At 31.5% G+C, this 19803-nt stretch overlaps 1 protein-coding gene across 1 annotated transcript in view; it reads left to right on the forward strand.

The window, feature by feature from the left end:
- Positions 1-19803, forward strand: part of LOC134714443 (dynein axonemal assembly factor 9-like) — a 78981-nt gene that overhangs the window by 11466 nt on the left and 47712 nt on the right. Inside the window, exons 6-14 of the mRNA XM_063575685.1 lie at positions 2753-2849; positions 3153-3231; positions 4745-4772; positions 5076-5153; positions 6062-6120; positions 7417-7459; positions 10376-10425; positions 12372-12510; positions 13191-13272. Of these exons, the coding sequence (XP_063431755.1) occupies positions 2753-2849; positions 3153-3231; positions 4745-4772; positions 5076-5153; positions 6062-6120; positions 7417-7459; positions 10376-10425; positions 12372-12510; positions 13191-13272 (655 nt within the window). The remainder of the gene's footprint in view (positions 1-2752; positions 2850-3152; positions 3232-4744; positions 4773-5075; positions 5154-6061; positions 6121-7416; positions 7460-10375; positions 10426-12371; positions 12511-13190; positions 13273-19803) is intronic.

The raw sequence follows: 19803 nt of genomic DNA on the forward strand, positions 1-19803 counted from the left end.
ATCATTAAAAGTAAGCGAAGAAGTTGTGGTATTTGCTGGATCTCTTTGTTTCCTTACTAAAGAATGAAAACCAGCATCATTTCCCTCGTGAAGTTCCATAATTTACTGATATTTATTAATTCTTAAACTTGCCTCAAGTTGCCTTTGCATTGATCTAAGCTTCTTTTTGTAGATCTGAAGTGAATATTTTGGAATAAAATGTTTCTTGTATCAGTAGGTCGGCCAGCGGCTTTCCACTTTGCAAAATGATCTCTATTTATCTTAGCCATATTTTCCAATTCTGGAGTCCAGGGCTTTTTCTTTAACCTTTTACATTTTGAACGTTTAGAACGGCTACATTTAGAAGCTGACGCTGCCATGATTGAACATAGTTCATTTATCTTATCTGGTATATTATCAAATGTCAAATTAAGGTTTATTTTATCAGTCCATGTTGATTCTCAATCTTTTCCTGATAAGCAGTTTTATCAACCTTATTCCAATTTATTCTTTTGTTCTCAATTAATGAATTAGTTTCCTCATTCGCTTGTATATTACATGGAATAGTAGTCAGTATTGGATCATGAGTAGAGGTATTTGTAGACTCGCGTATAAAAGTCAAATAATTGCTAATGACACTTTTGCTTTCTAAAAAAATAATCTATCTGGGAGGTATCTCTTCCATTATAATGATAAAAAGGTAAAAGTCTTTCCGCAAGACGGTGGTATTAAAAGAATGTTTTCCTTTATAAAATCTCTAAAAACTTTATCTTGTTTAGAATCTCTATAAATAGATGCATTCATGTCCCCACCTATCACAATTCTGAATACATTGCTATATTTTATGTAAATTTCTGATAGTTCATCAAGGATTTCCGGATAATTGTCTATGCTATTTGCATTGCCACGACACGGGAGATATGTAGATAAAAATATAAATGGCTGTGTAGTATTAAACTTGATACCTATAATTCTGTTGCCCCCGTCTGGTAAAAGTTCAACAAATTTTTCAAATTTCTTGTGAATACATATTGCCACTCCAGCATGGCCCCTACGGCGCTCATATGCATCAGAAAGTGAATTATCATCAAAACATTTTGCATAGCACATAAAGTCTTGTAAAAATTCATCAAGCTTATGTTTTTCATAACTGTGAAGCCAATGTTCTTGTAATAACAAAATATCGGAACGCTTTGAAAGAGTCTCAAGATATAACTTATTGCTATTAAATCCCTCAATATTAAATGTTAATAAATTTAAGGACGAAAGTACTGGAGACGGAGTCGATTCTGTCTCAATATGGTTATCTATAGGCGAGTCTGCTGACTTATGGTATGCCGAGTAGGTTTCTCCTTCTCCAGATGAAGTCTGGTGATTGGTTGAATAAAGTGGAGGTTTTGGTGATTTTGGTGTTGTTGGTTGAAGACCGACGCTCTTTGTTGGTAAGATGGTGGGCTTAGACATTGTGAAGTTTTCGTCATGTTCGAAGAGACATGTTTCGGACAAAAATTTTTCAGCCTTACTTTTGTCGGAGAGAGAGCACCTAAAAAATCAGAATTCTCAGAATTCTTATCCTGATATGTCTAACCTAACAAATGATGTGTTGTCAAAACATGAAACAAAAGTCAACCTACTGCAGCAAGAATGGGAGCCAAACTCGTATGGAAACTACTCTTTCCCATCTAGGTAATTAGAATATGAAAAAAAACTATTACTTTTATATGTTATGATATAAATACCCCACCCCTTCCTGGCTTTCTGTAGTAACTTAGTCGGCTTCGGATATACATGTATATACAAAGAATTTACATTTTGCACATGTACATGAGGGTCTTTATTTTCACAGGACGATTTGAAAAAGAAAATATGATGCACCCGACTTTTCGTATTCCCATTGTCATTTCGTCCAAAAGACTATTGATTCACCTAGGGTATCTGTGTTACAAATGACCTTCTACCGTTGTCGTAGAAACCTCTCATTTGATTTTAAAATGACCCTCGTGAGAAACACCACAGGTGTCTTGCAAGAAGCAGGACCTGCTTACCTTCGGAGCACTGGAGGTCGCCACATTTTTTCGGGGTCCGTGTTTTTCATCTGTAGTTAGTTTTCAATGTTGAAAGTTTTTGCTTGGAATTTTGTGTCTTATCTGTTCCTGGGTTCCAAATTACGAAACCCACTAGGATGTTACTATCTTTTCTTGAAATATGGTATACATGTAGTAAGAAACAGATAGGGTATTTATCATTTTCATCATAAAATGGTCCAAAAAAATTTTCGCCTCGTTTCGCCTGCCTCAAAAAATTTCGCCACACTCTGCTCAGCGATATATGCTTGCACTTTATTTTAACTGAGCTACGCCCCTGTTTTCTAGGAAAAAAATCATATTTGATTATATGACAAACCTTGAGGTTGGTTCTACAAAGTATTTAACAGTAAAGCAAATGCAGTACTTTGGTAATTTGATATTTCAGAGTTTTGCTATTTCTATGATACTTCCCATGATACAACTGTTATAAGCTAAAGTTGCTTCAAGAAGCAATCAATTAATAAACAGAGAATATTAACATATAAATGTAAGTAAAGAAGACATTTTGTATCTGTTAGAAATATATATAAATGATATTGCCCTCCCCTAATATAAAAGAATAGAAATTGTTGACACCATCAAACTCAACAGTTCCTTTAAAAATAAAAGCATCTGTAATAGTTTATTTTAAAATATGGCAAGAAAACTTGTAATTTGAATTTGAAAATTTCCTGTATTTTTTTTAGTATGAAGATGAAGAGGCCGCTGAGGAATTTAAAATTCATTCTTTTGTTGCCATGGTTACCAATTGTAGGAAGATTGGAATTCCTTACAGTACCTCAGGTAAATTGTTGTTACTGTTTTACACTTTTAGCATCCGAAAATGGTAGACATTTTGTATTTAATTTGTATAATTTGATAGCATAAGTTTATGATTAACAAATTTTAATCATTACTATGTTTGTAACAGTTCTTTGTTAGTTATTTTCTAAAGGCTGAAGTTTTTTGGCATTGAATCCTGATCTTAAATATTTATGCTACAATAAGTGATGTTAAACCATGTATAGAAAATAAACAAACAGATGAAACATTTGCTTCTTTAAAATAGTTGATGCAGTGATAAAGGTATTTATGTCTTTTTTCCAGGCAGTGTACACAGCTTTGACAAGATGGTTGTAGAAAAGTGGCCAATCATACAGGCATATGCTTTAGATGAATATACAGGGTAATCCATTTTTAGCTCACCTGGCCCAAAGGGCCAAGTGAGCTTTTCTTATCACTTGGCGTCTGGCGTTGTCTGTCGTCGTCGTGCGTCCGGTGTTATTTTTTTACAAAAATCTTTTCCTATGAATCTACTGGGCCAAATTTAACCAAACTTGGCCACAATCATCATTGGGGTATCTAGTTTTAAAAAGTGTGTCCAGTGACCTGGCCAACCAACCAAGATGGCCGCCATGGCTAAAAATAGAACATAGGGGTAAAATGCAGTTTTTGGCTTATAACTCAAAAACCAAAGCATTTAGAGCAAATCTGTCATGAGTTGAACTTGTTTTTCAGGTCAAGATCTATCTGCTCATAAGTTTTCAGATGAATCTGACATTCCGTTGTTAGGTTGCTGCCCCTGAATTGTTAATTTGAAGGAAATTTTGCTGTTTTTGGTTATTATCTTGAATATTATTATAGATAGAGATAAACTGTTAACAGCAATAATGTTCAGCAAAGTAAGATCTACAAATAAGTCTGCATTACCAAAATGGTCAGTTGACTACTTTAGGAGTAATTGCCCTTTATAGTCAATTTTTAACCATTTTTCGTAAATCTTAGTTATCTTTAACAAAAATCTTCTCTGAAACTAATGGGCCAAATTAAACCAAACTTGGCCATAACCATCATTGGGATATCTAGTTAAAGAAATGTGACTGGTAACTCGGGCAACAAACCAAGATAGCTGCCATGGCTAAAAATAGAACATGGGGGTAAAATGCAGTTTTTGGCTTATAACTCAAAAACCAAAGCATTAAGAACAAATCTGACATGAAGTAAAATTGTTGATCAGGTCAACATCTATCTGCCCTGGCATTTTCAGATGAATCAGATAATTGGTTGTTAAGTTGCTGCTCCTGAATTGGTAATTTTGAGGAAATTTTGCTGTTTTTTTGTTTGTTATTATCTTGTATATTATTATAGATAGAGATAAACTGTAAACAGAAAAAATGTACAGCAAAGTAAGAACTAAAAGTAAGTCAACATGACCAAAAAAGTCAATTGACCCTCTAAGGAGTTTTTGCCCTTCATAGTCAAATTTTAACAATTTTATAAAATTTGTAGATTTTCACTAACATTTTCCACAGAAACTACCGTTATAGATAGAGATAATTGTAAACAGCAAGAATGTTTAGTAAAGTAAGATCTACAAACACATCACCATCACCAAAACACAATTTTGTCATGAATCCATCTGTGTCCATTGTTTAATATTCACATAGACCAAGGTAAGCGACACAGGCTCTTTAGAGCCTCTAGTTTTTTTCAAAATGATTTTAATTGTGAAATAATTGATAAATATTTGAATTAATAACTTTTCAAGATATATGGACCAAGATTGAAAACCAAGTTTACAATTCTGTAGTTTTATAGTTACACTCAATTAATCCTTACAAACTTCAAACAATAAATTGATGTTATAAAAGAAATTAGAAGTTACAATGTTTATAAACTTATGCATTGATCTATTTCAGAGGTGGATTCTTCACCATGAAACATGAAGTGAGTGTATGATACAGTTATCTCCCTTAGTTATAGTATTATTAAGTAGAAATTTAGCAAACCAAAATTAACAGTAACTCTTTTCCAGATTAATATTGTGAATTTAAAAAAAATCCTCCTTTTGTAATAAATACATTATTAAGTTGTTTACTGAAGAAGTACTATTGATATATTTATACTTAATTTTTGCTAGTTTAAGAAAAGTAAAAGCTTAATATTTATTTTGTATGGTTTTGCGTAAAAGGTTGATGCTCTATGACATTAGTGGCCCACTCCCTTTTCAACTGGTACCTATATTTTCAGGTTGTTGATGTTAGCTCTGCTGTTCATAAAATCTTCAATGAAGTGGATCCTACATCACTTGAACTATTGATAACAGAGGTAACAATGTTTATAGATAAAGACAATAGAAGTATACCACTGTTCAATAGTCATAAATCAATTTAACTGAAACAAATCTGGGTCACATACATAAACTGAGGGAAACACATCAACTGTAATAGTAAACAAAACTGTACAACAGAAACACTGAACTACTACAAAAACTAATGCTAACATACATAGAAATGGACTATGTGCTCAGACACTTTCACTTCCTTTGTCAGATCATGTGACAATAGAAAAAAAATATAAAGAAGAAAACTGCTAGATTATAATATTTAACTGAATTCATGCCTCCTTAGTATTAAGGTGGTACCCAACACTACAGGGAAATAACTCTGTAAAATCAGCTAAATGTTTTAATTACGTTGTGTTGTTGTGCATGGGAATATTAAGCTTTCAATGATCAGAATTTATGTTTTTCAAACTGCAATAACCAGTGTAGTTTTGTTGATAAAATGGTTGGTTCAATTTTTTTGAAATTTTTGTGTTTTTGTCAAAGGGTCAAAGTAAATACTTTGTTAAAATTTTCTGAAATTTTAACCAGACAAATGAATTCCATTGAAGATGTTGGGTATCACCTTAAATGCAGGACAAAACATTCATTGTCAAATGAAGTTGTTGTTTATGCATTAATATTGATTCTTATTAAATAATTCAGCTTTAGCTGTTTGTAGTTAGATTTGATTACCAAAAATCAGATCAGATCAGAATCATTAGAAAAGTTGTAAAACAATGTAAATGCATTCAGTTCATTCATTTTTCATAGACAGAAAATAAGGTAAAGAAAACTATCATTTAAAGTCCCAATTATTGGGATATCCCTTAACATCATGTTTATGATATGGATTTTACAAGCACACTAACTAGTTTCCTGGTATTATACAACTAATTGTTCTAAATTTCAGCAATTATCCATGTTTGAGAGACAGTGGAAAACAATGTTGATAACCACAGATATGGAAATGTAAGATTATTAAGATATTTTCATTGAGAAATGAAAATTTAGAAGAAAAATATCAGAGGCAAATGATCCCAAAGGAACATATAAAACTAACAAGTCAAGGAGAAACTGACAATGTTGTTGAAAAGAGGATCAATTAAATCAAACAAGAGCACAACAAATACTTAAAAAATAAAAAGACTAAGCAACATGAAACCCCATCAAAACTTGGTATTATAAGAAATATAACACAACTACCACATTTAACATTTGTTAAATACAAAGTGTCTAGTTATACATCAGTCTTATCTTACATGTGCTCAAACTTTTATAATGTATAACAAAACTGCACAACATTTTAGTCAGCATGCTGGTGCATATTTGAGATGACTTTTGTACTATCTTCCTCATTATATTCCTGTTTTGAGGAGCACTTTTCCAGGATACACTTTTTATGCCCCATTTTAATGCCCCATTTATGGGCATTATGTTTTTAAGTCTGTGCATCCGTCTGTTCGTTTGTCTGTCTGTCCATCCGTTCTTCCTGCTTCAGGTTAAAGTTTCTGGTCTAGGAAGTTTTTGATGGTTGAAGTCCAATCAACTTGAAACTTAGTACACATGTTCCTTATGGAAGTACACCACTAATTCATGGTCCCATTACTTTCTATGTTAAATTCCTCCGTTTCAAATAGGCACACCTCTTTATTTTAAGTTCAAATAAAGTGGCAATCATTGCATTTCAAAGCAACACTTTATGGTGTCTTGTACTAAAAAAATCAACATACCTTTAATGGCATATAAGGAAGAACTGGTTCCCAGAACTTCGGATGTACCAAAACAGGTACTTCAGATTTGACAAACAGACAAATTTTTTTTTAAATTTGGTGCAGTTTTTTTAATTTTCAAAATTAAAAGTCAAAAAGTGTTCTACAATGATCACCAGTCCTTCAGCTTTCATTTGATATCAAAAATACCTAAATATTCTACATATTTTGAAAGTTACACTCATGCGTAGGAACTATTTTATGTTAAATATGTACTTCTTTCTGGTATGTGCTTTCTGGCCGGGGCTGAATTAGTGGTGTTACACATTATGATATGATCTTTCTAATTTTAATGCCAAAGTAGAGAATTTACCAAATTTTCACGGTCCACTGAACATAGAATATGATAGTGTGGATGGGGCATTTGTGTACTTAGGACACCTTCTTGTTATTATAAGTTGATAAATAAATTATCTTTATTAGAGTATTTTATATGTGAGTATGGTCCATAATCTAGTTTATGTTGTGTGTAAATATATATTATGAAAATTTACAGGTTAAATAATTCCAGACAAATTCAAGAGGAGAAAGTTTGTGAGGTAATAACATATTTTAAAGATATTTTAGTATTGATGTCATATTATATTACTGCAAAAAATACATTTCTTTCCTATATTAGGACCATATTGAATAAAGTAAATGAGAGATCATTGTCATGTTTTCTATGTGGTACATAAACTAAGTGTTTATAGAGATTTTTACATTATTATGCCTTCTTATGCCCACCTGCAATAGTAGAGGGGCATAATGTTTTCTGGTCAGTGGGTCTGTTTGTTCACTCGTCAGTTCGTCCGTCAATGTGTCCCGCTTCAGGTTAAAGTTTGTGGTCAAGGTAGTTTTTGGTGGAAGAAGACATCAAGTCTTCTTAAGACCTATGGTGCCGACTTAAAATCATTGAGCCTCCATATGCCGCATTTGTTTCTGTGTATTACAATTTCATAACAACTTCTGATTCCTGACACCGATATTTACACATGATTAAGCATCTGAATCATTTAATTTGTAAATTAGGATTGAAAAACAATCACTATGTTAAATATGTACCCTTTTATTTATGTAATTTATGTAATTATTAGATTTCATCTCATCTACATGAACGTTGTTTGTTTACTTGTAACCGGATGCTTTTACTGTAGATATTTGTAGTATGCATGCATGACTTTGGTATCAGGACAACTCCCCCTGTTTACATGATCGTCCTTGGTCTGTTCGTCCCAAGTTAAGACAAACGTGTTCAGCCCATCAAATTCTGCGTTTCTCATGATCAATTAATAAGCCAATCAAAAACATTTTCTCTGAAGATTATTCTAACATGCTAGATTTTGAACTTTTGTTGTTTCCATCTAATTGTAAACTGAATTTTCCTCTGCAATTGTTCTTACACAGCTTTTAGGATAAAAGCATGGCTGATTGACAAACTTCAATGATGCAGTACATTTTTTTTGTACTACCATAAAGATAATAAATAGTATTTTTTTCAATAATTTATTGACATAATACTTGTAGTAACATATTTTTCTTTTGTATTCAATTAAATCATTTAAAGGACAATGTACTATTCTTCTTTCACAAAGACAAACAAACAGGTTTGCCCCCCCCCCCCACCCCACCATTATGAGTGGTGTCCCTTAGATAAGGGACTGTCCCTAAAACAAGGGGTCATTTTACTGTTGAAAAAAAAAAAACAACTTTTAAGATTTTTAACTCAAAAGTGGGAAAATTAATTGTATTTGGATCAACTTTTCTAAATGAGGGGTCAAATTAATAAAGAAGATATAAGTTTAGAAACATCACAAAATTCTTTTGACATGTTTTGACCATTTAATACTTGATAGATGCATAGTTCTTGGGGAAAAGTTTCATCAAATAATATGAATATATACTGTGGCGGATCCAGGGGGAGGGTTCCGGGTGTTGGAACCCCCCTTTTTTCTAGACGATCAATGCATTTGAATGGGGACATATAGTTTGACCCCCCCCTTTTGTCATGGGTTGGGAAAAACCTTTTTGTAATGGCTGGATCCGCCCCTGTTATAGGTGCTCATTTTTACAGTGGGTTGTAATGTTCTTCCAATGAGGGTGACGCCTCATTTGAAGTATTGTTCCCAACCTGTTGAAAGGTCTATCTTTGTGCATAATTCAAAATTGGAAGTTTCAACAAGCATCTAATATTCTTACACAAGAAAAAAAAAAAACTGGTCTGCTAGCGACATGTTCATCTTTTCTACTGAATCAATAACAAGAATCATGCAAACAGACTTAAGAAAAAGGCATGTAAGTTCATCATACAAATATGACACTTTTTCTAGACAATCCAGATCGTGCAAAATACTTTGCTAAAAATTGTTACCTTTAAAACTGTTGTCGCGCACCAAAAACCCCCATGGGAACTTTAAAAAAATGGCAGGAATGTAACAAGTCTTACTATTTGTATGCCCCATTTATGGGCATTATGTAATCTGGTCTGTCTGTCCATCCCGCTTCAGGTTAAAGTTTATGGTCGAGGTAGTTTTTGATGAAGTCGAAATCCAATCAACTTAAAACTTAGTACACATGTGTTCCTTATGATATGATCTTTCTAATTTTACTGCCAAATTAAAGATGTTGCCTTATTTTCACGGTACACTGAACATATAAAATGATTGTACAGATGGGAAATCCATGTACTTACATGTATGACACATTCTTGTTTGAAGAAGAAAAAAAATACGACATAAGTTATCATAACGATAATGGAACAAAGCAGGCTGGGTTAGTGGGGCTGCTTTGATGGTAATTCAAGTTACCTTTTATTCACCTTATTCCACCTCTCATCTATCAGCTCTTTGATTGATGAAGTTGAAGTCTAATCAACTTGAAACTTAGTACACCAGTTCCCTATGATATGATCTTTCTAATTTTAATGCCAAATTAGAGTTTTTACCCCAATTTCATGGTCCACTGAACCTAGATAATGATGGTGCGAGTATTTGGGACACATTCTTGTTTTCTTTATAATTTGAGATTAAAGAAATGAAAGACATTCTTGATGGCAATCATACCACATCTTTATTTTTACGTTCACTTAAACTCTGATCTTTCCAAAAATGTAGGAAGCACTTTTATCTTTTTTAATATACAAAAAAGTTGACTGTTTGACCATAACTCTGATTGACACAGTCAAAGAAAATCTTTTGACTAAATAGATGAGGCATTATTGCCAACGAGACAATAATCCACCAGAGTTCACATGAATTGGATATAAGCAAGCATAGGTCAGCGTACAACCTTCAACATTGAGAAAAAACCATACTGAATAGTAGGCTGTATTAGCCCTGACATAAACAATATGAATCTCACATGCAAACTATGAAATATAAGTGATACACAGGGACACATGTTATTGCATCCATACAGCACATACATATTTGTTTAGAGCTATGTTGTATAAAGCCTTTCTCTCTGTTTCATTTCAGGCTTTAAGGAGTTACTACAAACATGGTAAAGTTGGAAGTGAAACTTCAGTGTGAGTAAAATACAAATATTTTTGGAGTTTGAATTACCACTTTCAGATGCATTGACTTATATTTTTGAGGTACCATGCATTAGTTGTATTTGTTATTCTTTTCTCATAAGACAGAAAGTTTCCAATAATCAAAACCATGGAAGTTCATATTTCAATCCCCCCCAATTTATGCAAATTTTGTTTGCTAGATGAATACAAACTTAGAATAGTTTGATTTATTATTATTCTACAAAACCTGTAAGGCCACACCAATTTAATATCTTGTTCTACGGATTTTTAGACTCCAAAAATTGGGGCGAGCGAGCGATTTGAAAATTTTAATAAAAAAATATTTAATTTGCAAATTTTTGAGGCGAAGCTTAAAAAGTAAAGGTGAGCGATTATAATTTTTTTTTGAAAACATAAAATAGTAGGTTTTGACTATATTAAAACTTGATTGATCACTTGTACCTTGAATTTCTTTAATTTATGAAGTATTTTTTCCCTGTTCAACAAGAAATAATTGAATAATTAAATCTGGTCTATGTATGTGTGACTGACAATGAGACAATTCTCTAATGTTATGAATATCCTTTTTATGAGGCCTAGGGGTCAAAATATTAAAGTTATAATATATTTTTTTTGGTCAAAACACTTTAAGTACAAAAGGCCTTATATTTTCCCAAAGAACTATAATATCTGGTATTAAATGGTCAAAACATGTCCCAGAATTTGTTTCTGGACTTTAACCATGTTAACACATTTACTTTAACAGTTTAATATTATTCAAAATAATTGGACCCATCCCTCTTTAAGAAAAGTTGTTTAAAATATAATGTATTTTTCCTCTTTTTGAGTAAAAGATTCTAAGTTGTCAAAGGTTTTGTATAGTCAATGATAGTAGCACTGTACAAATCCTTAGTATTTCTATTTTCTTTTCTACAACAGACTGAACAGTAAACATGGTAAAATGACCCCTTCAAGGCCCTTGTCTGAGGGAGGGTTGGTCCCAACCTGATAATAACAAACATAGGTCAAAGTACGGCCTTTTACACAGTGCTTTGATCAAGACCAACCAGCAAGCTATAAGGGACCACAACTTAGTATTGTACACAATTCGAACAGGAAAACCAACGATATAAATTATATTTCCAACAGTCCAAACGGGAAATTACCAATGAACCACATCAACAAACGATAACTGCTGAACGACAGGTCTCTGAATCAACCAGGACAGGTGCACAAACCTGCAGCGGGTATGACCGTCACCATACATTATAATTGCAGTTGAAGGCAAATCCTTCAGAAGTTCTTTGTACTTTATTTTAACAACGAACATTTTTTTATAGGGAATATAAGTTAGGGGGAAAGAAACCAACGTATTGTTCTGTACTGGTATTTCTATTTATATCGGAGCACTCCCGCTTGGAATAAATTGGTTTCATGCTGAAACAAATATTCTCGCAGATATTTACAGTGTTGTGGGGTGCTGATAGGTTTAAAATCGTTATATAAAGGCTAGACTGTGATTTAAAAAAAAAAATATGTTGAGATCTTTATATAATATTTACAAAAAAACGGTGCGGGAAATGGACATGATTTCATTTCCGGATGCGGGAAGCGGGAATATAATAAAAATAAAAAAAATCTGTTTTGAAAAAAATAGGTGTGGGCGGGTCCGTCGAACAAGGAATCAAATTGGTGTGGCCTAATATTGATATATTTAAAACAAAAAACAAAAAAGTATTAAAAATTATATTTGTGCAAAAGCAGAACTAAAGAAGGCAAAACTACTGTATGTTTAAATTTTTGAAACAAATATTCTGTTAAGCAATATTTTACGTGGACACTAGAGCTGAAACGGAATAGGTAAGCATTTTATTTATAAAATATTTTTTTTATTGCAATACCTGAAAGTTAAATGTTTTGATAGAACAAATAAATAAACAACTGAATCTGAATTTCAGAGATAGACAAACCAGACCATTTGTATTGTTTGGGACCAACACAAAGAAAACTGTAATGGAATCAGTCAGAACAGGGGAGACAACTGTCAATACACCATTAATGAAAGCAGGTGTTGATGGTGATATACCTAAATTGATGGTAAGTCATTGTATTTACTTAATTTTAGATGGTATGTTTTTTGTTTTGCACGAATCGTATATATAATGGCATATCAATCTTAATAAAAAGCAATTTTGGTAGATACACATCAAGTAAGAAATTGCAGCTAGCTTTAATATAAGGTGATACCAATCACCTTGACTAAAACTAATTTGGCTCGATTTTTTCAAAATATTTACCTTGATTCTTCCTTGACAAAGATACAAAGATTTCAAATACTTGAACCACACACTTATTTTGAAAAAAAAAAATCATTGAATATACAGCATATATTCACAAACACTAATTTTTTATCCTTTAGAAGAATAATATTTTCTTAAAATAGAATGTGATTAAAATGTTCAGCTGGTTTTTTTTCAGCCCTGTAATGTTATGATCCACCTTAAACACTATTCCAGGGGAAGTGAAACAATGTAAAATGTCATTTAGGTGTCATTTTATAATGAATCATGAAAACAGTGCAGGTAGTTTATGAGATGTCTAGGTTTTTGTATGAAACGTAATAGTAGTTTCAGATATCAGTGGAATCCATGTAGGCATTAATTCTTTTTTTTATGATAATTGTTTGGATAATAAAGTTTTTGTTGAATATAATTTTTAGATAATGACATGAAATGTTCCAATTTAATGACAGTTGATTTCTATATGTTGTCTTGTAGGTATGTCATGGTGTTTGCCCTAATGGACCAATTACTTGTGGAAGAACCTACTTTTTTACGGGATTCTCAGACCCATTGTCAGGTAATTAGTTGTTGTTACCCTACTTGTCCTTGTCCAGTGTTGTAACAAACCACAGATTACCAGTTGAGTTGATAATAATCGACTCTTTCAACCAGTCAGTTATTTAAGTTACCGTATATAACTTATACTATATTAGCAAAATCTCAGACACAAGTTCTATAATGGTAGATGATCGACTTTGAAAAAAAAGAGAGATGCCCCTTTGAAGTATTAAAATTATGGAAATTGACCTCATTAGATCTCTAACAGGTAAAGTTCTTGCCAGATTTTCATAAAACATATACCATATGTTAATATACTGCAACTGTAGTATCTCTACAATTCTTGGTAACTCACAATATAAATTTAGGTGATATTGACAATGTTTTACACTAAATCTTTTATGTTTGTCATTATGAATGAATGCAGCTTTGTAAAATGCTAGCTGCTTTGTCATCAAAATTATGGTACTAATACTTTGAACCTGTTTACAAATTTTATAAATACTAACTGGCCCCACTTAAATGTTTGATGTTTTATTATCTTTGCTTGTTACCACCACAGTAAAGTTATTGAACTGCATGCCTATCTGCCTAGTGAATACTTCCTTTGTGTCCAGTAATAGCATTATTCTATTTCTATAAACCTGCACTTACAAGGTGTCACTCCTATTGTGTAACAAACAAAGTCTCAATTATCTCAACCTTGGGTTTGACTCTGATGTTCTGAACTTCTGGGACCTTATTTTATAGGAGGAGATTTTACACTTTTGAATTACAACAGTCAAGGCCCCTTCCTAATGTTCATCGTTTATAAAAGACCCTTGACTTCTTTCTCAAGTAGAACAATATACCGGTACACAAAAGTTCAAATGGTTAAAGACATTTGCTTATTTTAAGCTAAATTGAAACCTCAGAACATTTTGTCTGAAAATCATTTTGACTGGGTGCATTGTGTGAAACAATAGTTTTGTTAGAAAAGCTTGAATTATTGGAGGGGACTTTTCATCCTTAACGTAAATTGTAAGTAAAACAAAACTTAAAGACCAAACTTTTGTACTATCAAATGAGTGATTTTCCATCAATTTAATTCCACTTTTGACTTTTCTTCACACCCTTTTTCCTACTAAATGTTTGGTAGAAGTGATCACTGAGAGTTGAATTTGAAGGTCAAAGATCAAGTAGGGTCATTAATTGAGATTTGAACCTTGTTTTGTGCAATAGAAATTAACATTACTTACTTTATTACAATGAAATAGGAATATATGTACATGCAGAGTATGTAGGGAGCAGTACTTACTTTATTACAATGAAATATCAATATATGTACATGCAGAGTATGTAGGGAGCAGTACTTACTTTATTACAATGAAATATCAATATATGTACATGCAGAGTATGTAGGGAGCAGCCATACAACACAAAAAACACAAAAATATAATTGGATATATGTACCGGTACATAAGTTTTGAATTTGTTTGTGTAGGATGATCCTTTTGATAATTAGGTAATAATTCAGAAGTCTATAAAATATCTTCATGAAACACTCATTGTTGAGGGTAAAACGAAATTAAATATTTTATATCCCTTAAATTTATTTATATTCTTTGGATTTTCAATCAAAGTGAGAGGTCAAATTTTCAAGACAAAATTTTTCACCAAATATGGTGATAATATGGCAAACATTGTGAGGGTGATTGTATTGGTTCATGTCAATATTTAATGTAAGCATGCAATATGTGTTTAGGGAAATTAAGGAGAAAGCAATCTATGTTAGTTTTCATTTCTGAAGGTCAAAGGTTAAAATACCATAGGATTTTACGAATGCGATATTATGAAAGGAATCTTATATGAATTCTCCATTCTATATCCATAGCTGATGGCTACTCAGGTTAAGGTGAACTTTAACTTTATTCCCACAACACATACCTAAATAGTAAACCCTCTGACTTGGGTCCTTGAAGAATGCTCCTTATCCTTCGCATCTGAGATGCTTGGAATACGATTAGATAAAAACTATAAGGAGATAACTTAAATTTATAAAGCAAATAGTGATAAATTTATAAAGGGAATAGCTATAAATTATAAAGGGAATAGCTATCAATTTATAAAGGGAATATATACATAGCTATCAATTTACAAGTTTAAATTGAAAACTACTTTTAAACCTATGATTGCGTTGGATAAAAACTGCAATTTTTATACGTGTGCATGTAAAGCAATTTTGTTGAAGAAGGGTCTGAAAACAGCAAAAACAACATTTTCCAAAAGACCAAAAAAGTGAAAAAGTATATTTAAACAAAACACATTTGACTAACAGGTCGAACAACTGATGTTCTTTAACCCTGCTGACTGCCATTTGCAATCGCCAAATAATACTGATCACAAGATGTACTAAATGGATCTTAATATAAATTTAATACTAAACAGAAAACAATAAACTTGTGGCCACGATGTTATGCCACAAACATAAGGTGTCAATATTTTTTTTGTACACCAGATCTGGATTTCGACAATAAATGTCTCTTCAGTGATGTTAGGGATCAAAACGGTATTTGGAAGGCCATATAAATTGTACCCTCATTTTTAGATAGACTCTTGAATTTTAAGAGTCAATATAGGATGAGCTATCAATTTATGTATAGGTAAATTGTATAGGGAATAACTTTTAATTTTTAAAGGTAATAACACTAAAAAAAAAATCAACTTGAAAATGCAAGGTTTGAATTGAAATATTAATATTCAAGTTGCATGCATGCATTGCATAAGTGACACAGTTAAATTAAAACAAGAAATTTTGTTGCATGCCTCACAATTTGATTTTATAAAAAAATAACTGCATGTTGATTTTTTTTACACTTTTGATCATTTGTATCATTGAGTATTTGTCTCATTAACATAAACCACATATTTCTTTTTTCATTCAAATTTTACAGCTTTTATTTCAGATAATTTTAAATCTAAAACTGTCTATAAACTTTCTTGTTGCCTTTATTAACCAATGACACTATTTGAATATGGATTTTCTGGAAATACCATTTTTCAATAATTTTTTGTGCCATTAATCTCCATGTAGTTATTATTTAGGTAACTGTCGCATAAACATGTTATTTCCTGTTGTTTCCTCAGATTTATGAATTCTAGTCTTGACAAAGGATTGTGTCAGTAAAGAACAAATGACAACAGCTTTATAATTCTTTTATTCATGTTTCCTTTACAGTACCATTGATTTTCTTCTCTAAAAGATTGAAAATTTATAGCTTTTGAAAACATAAATAAATTTTAATGACACGACTTGAACACAATCAATATAGATGTAAAATATTTAATTTCTTAATCCTTAAAATAGTGATAAAATCAATATTATGACAAATGTAACATGTAAATTATAGTTTGGTGTAAATTGAAATCCATCTCTATTTTTCTGTTCTTAAATAATTCAGATGTACAAATATACTTGTTGCTTAAAATTTGTCACAAAGCACTTTAAAGATGAAGACAAATTCAATTAGTTCAGTCAGGTTAAAGTTACATTTACTAAGTTTTACTGTTTTTGTAACAATATAATAATATTGCATTCAAATTGTTAGTTTTAGCTTGAAAAAGGTATCAAAATACATCCATATGGCAAAATACAATTTCAAATAGAACAATTTGACTGTCTTGCTACAAGAAACATGAAATAAGATAGAACAATTTGAAAGTCTCGCTACAAGAAACTTGAAATGAGATGAAATTCCTATGTAATTTGACAGTCTTGCTACAAGAAAGTTGAAATGATCAGTAATTCCTATGTAATTGGTCAAGTAAAGTCTATCTGATGGTATAATTGTTTGACCATAGATCATGATTATTCCATTACCATTACACTTCTGATGAGTCAGTTGGTCAGCACAATGTCATGTCCTGACTGAATATTGGCATTAACATTGGCACAACAAAATTGGTTATTATTATTCAGAGAAAATTACATTACAAGCTTTTCTTGATATTGTTCTCGGTTTGAGAATGTTTTTCTGTCAGAATCTTGAATTGATTTTATTGGTAACTTTATTAAATAATCTCTACACAAACCTTGTTAGCATAGCATTATTGTGAATAAGAGAAGATTGGGGGCTTTACCCAGAGGACTTATTTAAGTTTAATTAGATTTTGGATCAAGTTACGTCGCCAGATTTACACCGTATGTGCAGGTTAGATTTCACAAAGAATAAAATGTAGCTATTGACCTTTATTAGAAAAGTTTTTTTTAATGACCTACAATTAGGATTATTCATAGTTTTACACAGAAGACGTCATAGAGCTTAAATATAGGTTGGAAAATAAAACAATTTCTTAAACGCATAACTGTGCGATGAAAAGAGTATACATTTCCTGTCTTATTTCCTAAAATGTGCAACCAAAAGACAATTTTAATTGATCTCAATATTTTTGTACATCACTCGTTATAATTGTGTGTCCAAATATTACAAAAACTGCATTAACTGCATTAACTGGAATGATATTCATCAAATGGATTTTGTTTATAATCTTTTACTTGTGACCAACTACAATGAAACAACAAGTTTTTTTATTAATAGTGCATTATAAAACTTTTGGTAATAGTTGTTATAATTTGTTTCTATGAAAAAGTTTTGTTATAATTTGTTTCTATGAAAAAGTTTTGTCATCTTACAGTGATTTGGTATAAAATAAATCTTCCCTAAGTTTGGTCAGTTAGTTATAATTTAATGAATGAGTTTACTGATCCAACGGTAAACCTTTGAAATCTATTTTTGTAATTTCTCAATAGAAGGAAAAATCCAATTAAGATGAATTGAAGAAACACAAAAATAAATCCATTGAAATATACTTCTGAATATTATAGGGGATATGATATTAAATAAGAATAATTGATTTTTAAGTATCCAGGCTAAAACTTTTTATGATAACCATAAAGCATAAAAATGAAACATTGAATGAATTTGAGTTAATATTCTATAAAAGTACTCAACAAAAACAACAACATAATGAAATAAATGTTAGCCGATATTGTTTGTTGTAACAAAAATATATCTGTTGTTGTATAATAAAGAATATATGGTACCATAGAGACAATACATTTGTCACTGTAATACAAACTGCATCATTCATATCAAAGACATTGATGAAAAACAGACAGTGCACCAGTATAAGGGGAAACATCAAAACTAGAAATAATGACATTAACTTAATTATTAAATGTGTTAGTCTCATTTCTTTTTTTAAACGACGGCTAAGAATCAGGGCAGTATCAGTTCTATATTTAGATTCTATCGGTCTTGATGTACTTACACTGGTACAAAGTCCTATTACGGTTAGAATCATAAGTATAAATGGTAAGCCAATAAATATGCATGTGATATACCAGAAATAAACCACATCATATTCTTTGTGATCACCAGTCTTTTCTATAGCTTTATGATATCTGTCGATGATTGAAGGCTGGTAACTGTCTTGTATGGGTTTATAATCTCCGCTAGATGTTTGATTGTAGTAATTTATCATATCATACTGCCATAATCGTGGAATGGTACTTATAAATCCTACTCCAATCACTAGACCAGATATAACCCACGATTGTGTGGGGGAGACTTGATTGTAAGTCTGATATAAGGTGACTGTAAGTGTCCGCTCTAGAGCTACAGAAAGTATAATCCAAACAATGATATATAGCGTCCACTCGTGACTGAGGATGCTGTAGTAAAGGACATCGGCTAACATCTTATCTACGTAGTGTTGGAGAGTTATAATCACTGATGTCGTAATATGTACAAATGTTGTTATCGACAAAACAAAGAAATATGTATCTATAGAAAGTCGTATCTGTTTTGTCAGTACTATTATATTGATGAGCTGTCCCAGTAGACTAAGAGCCAGTATAACAGGGAACAAGATGTAACATATATAGTTAGTGACTTCTATCCAGCCTGCTGTTTCCTCCGTGGTAATGTTTAAACAAAGCACTGATAGACAGTTCCTAGGTGGTAATAACAGCAGTGGTTCAGACACGTAATTAGTCTTCAACATTTTAGGAAGTAGTATTGTGTCCGATTTGTTTATTTAAAATCCATCAATCATTATACTCCAAAAAATTTTAGCTGCATGCCAACATTGACTTCTCTTATAGAATTTCTATTATACCGTTTTAAATTTGAACAAATATCCCAAAATAGTCTTTAGATATTATCTTCCTTTTGATTCATTCTTACAATTTATAAGAAAAATATTATTTGCAATGGATTGCTTCTAATGATTGTTTTATATTCTTCAGCAGTAACAGTAGTTAAAATATTGGTTTTTGAATTAAAAAGCTTTATCCAAACATAGAATTGACGTTGAAATCTTCTGCAGTTAAATCCATCACAAATTTTAAAGAATATTCACAAATTCCTAAATTTATTCATAAGACTCCACTGCATTTTCTTGGAATAATTGTGACTTAACGTACCAAATGACTTCTTTAATTCTGTAACTACAGTATCATCAGTTCATTTAAGTGTAAAGAGAATAATCAACGTTTATAAACATCTCT

The sequence above is a fragment of the Mytilus trossulus genome, chromosome 4, assembly GCF_036588685.1.
Source record: "Mytilus trossulus isolate FHL-02 chromosome 4, PNRI_Mtr1.1.1.hap1, whole genome shotgun sequence".
NCBI lineage: Eukaryota > Metazoa > Mollusca > Bivalvia > Mytilida > Mytilidae > Mytilus > Mytilus trossulus.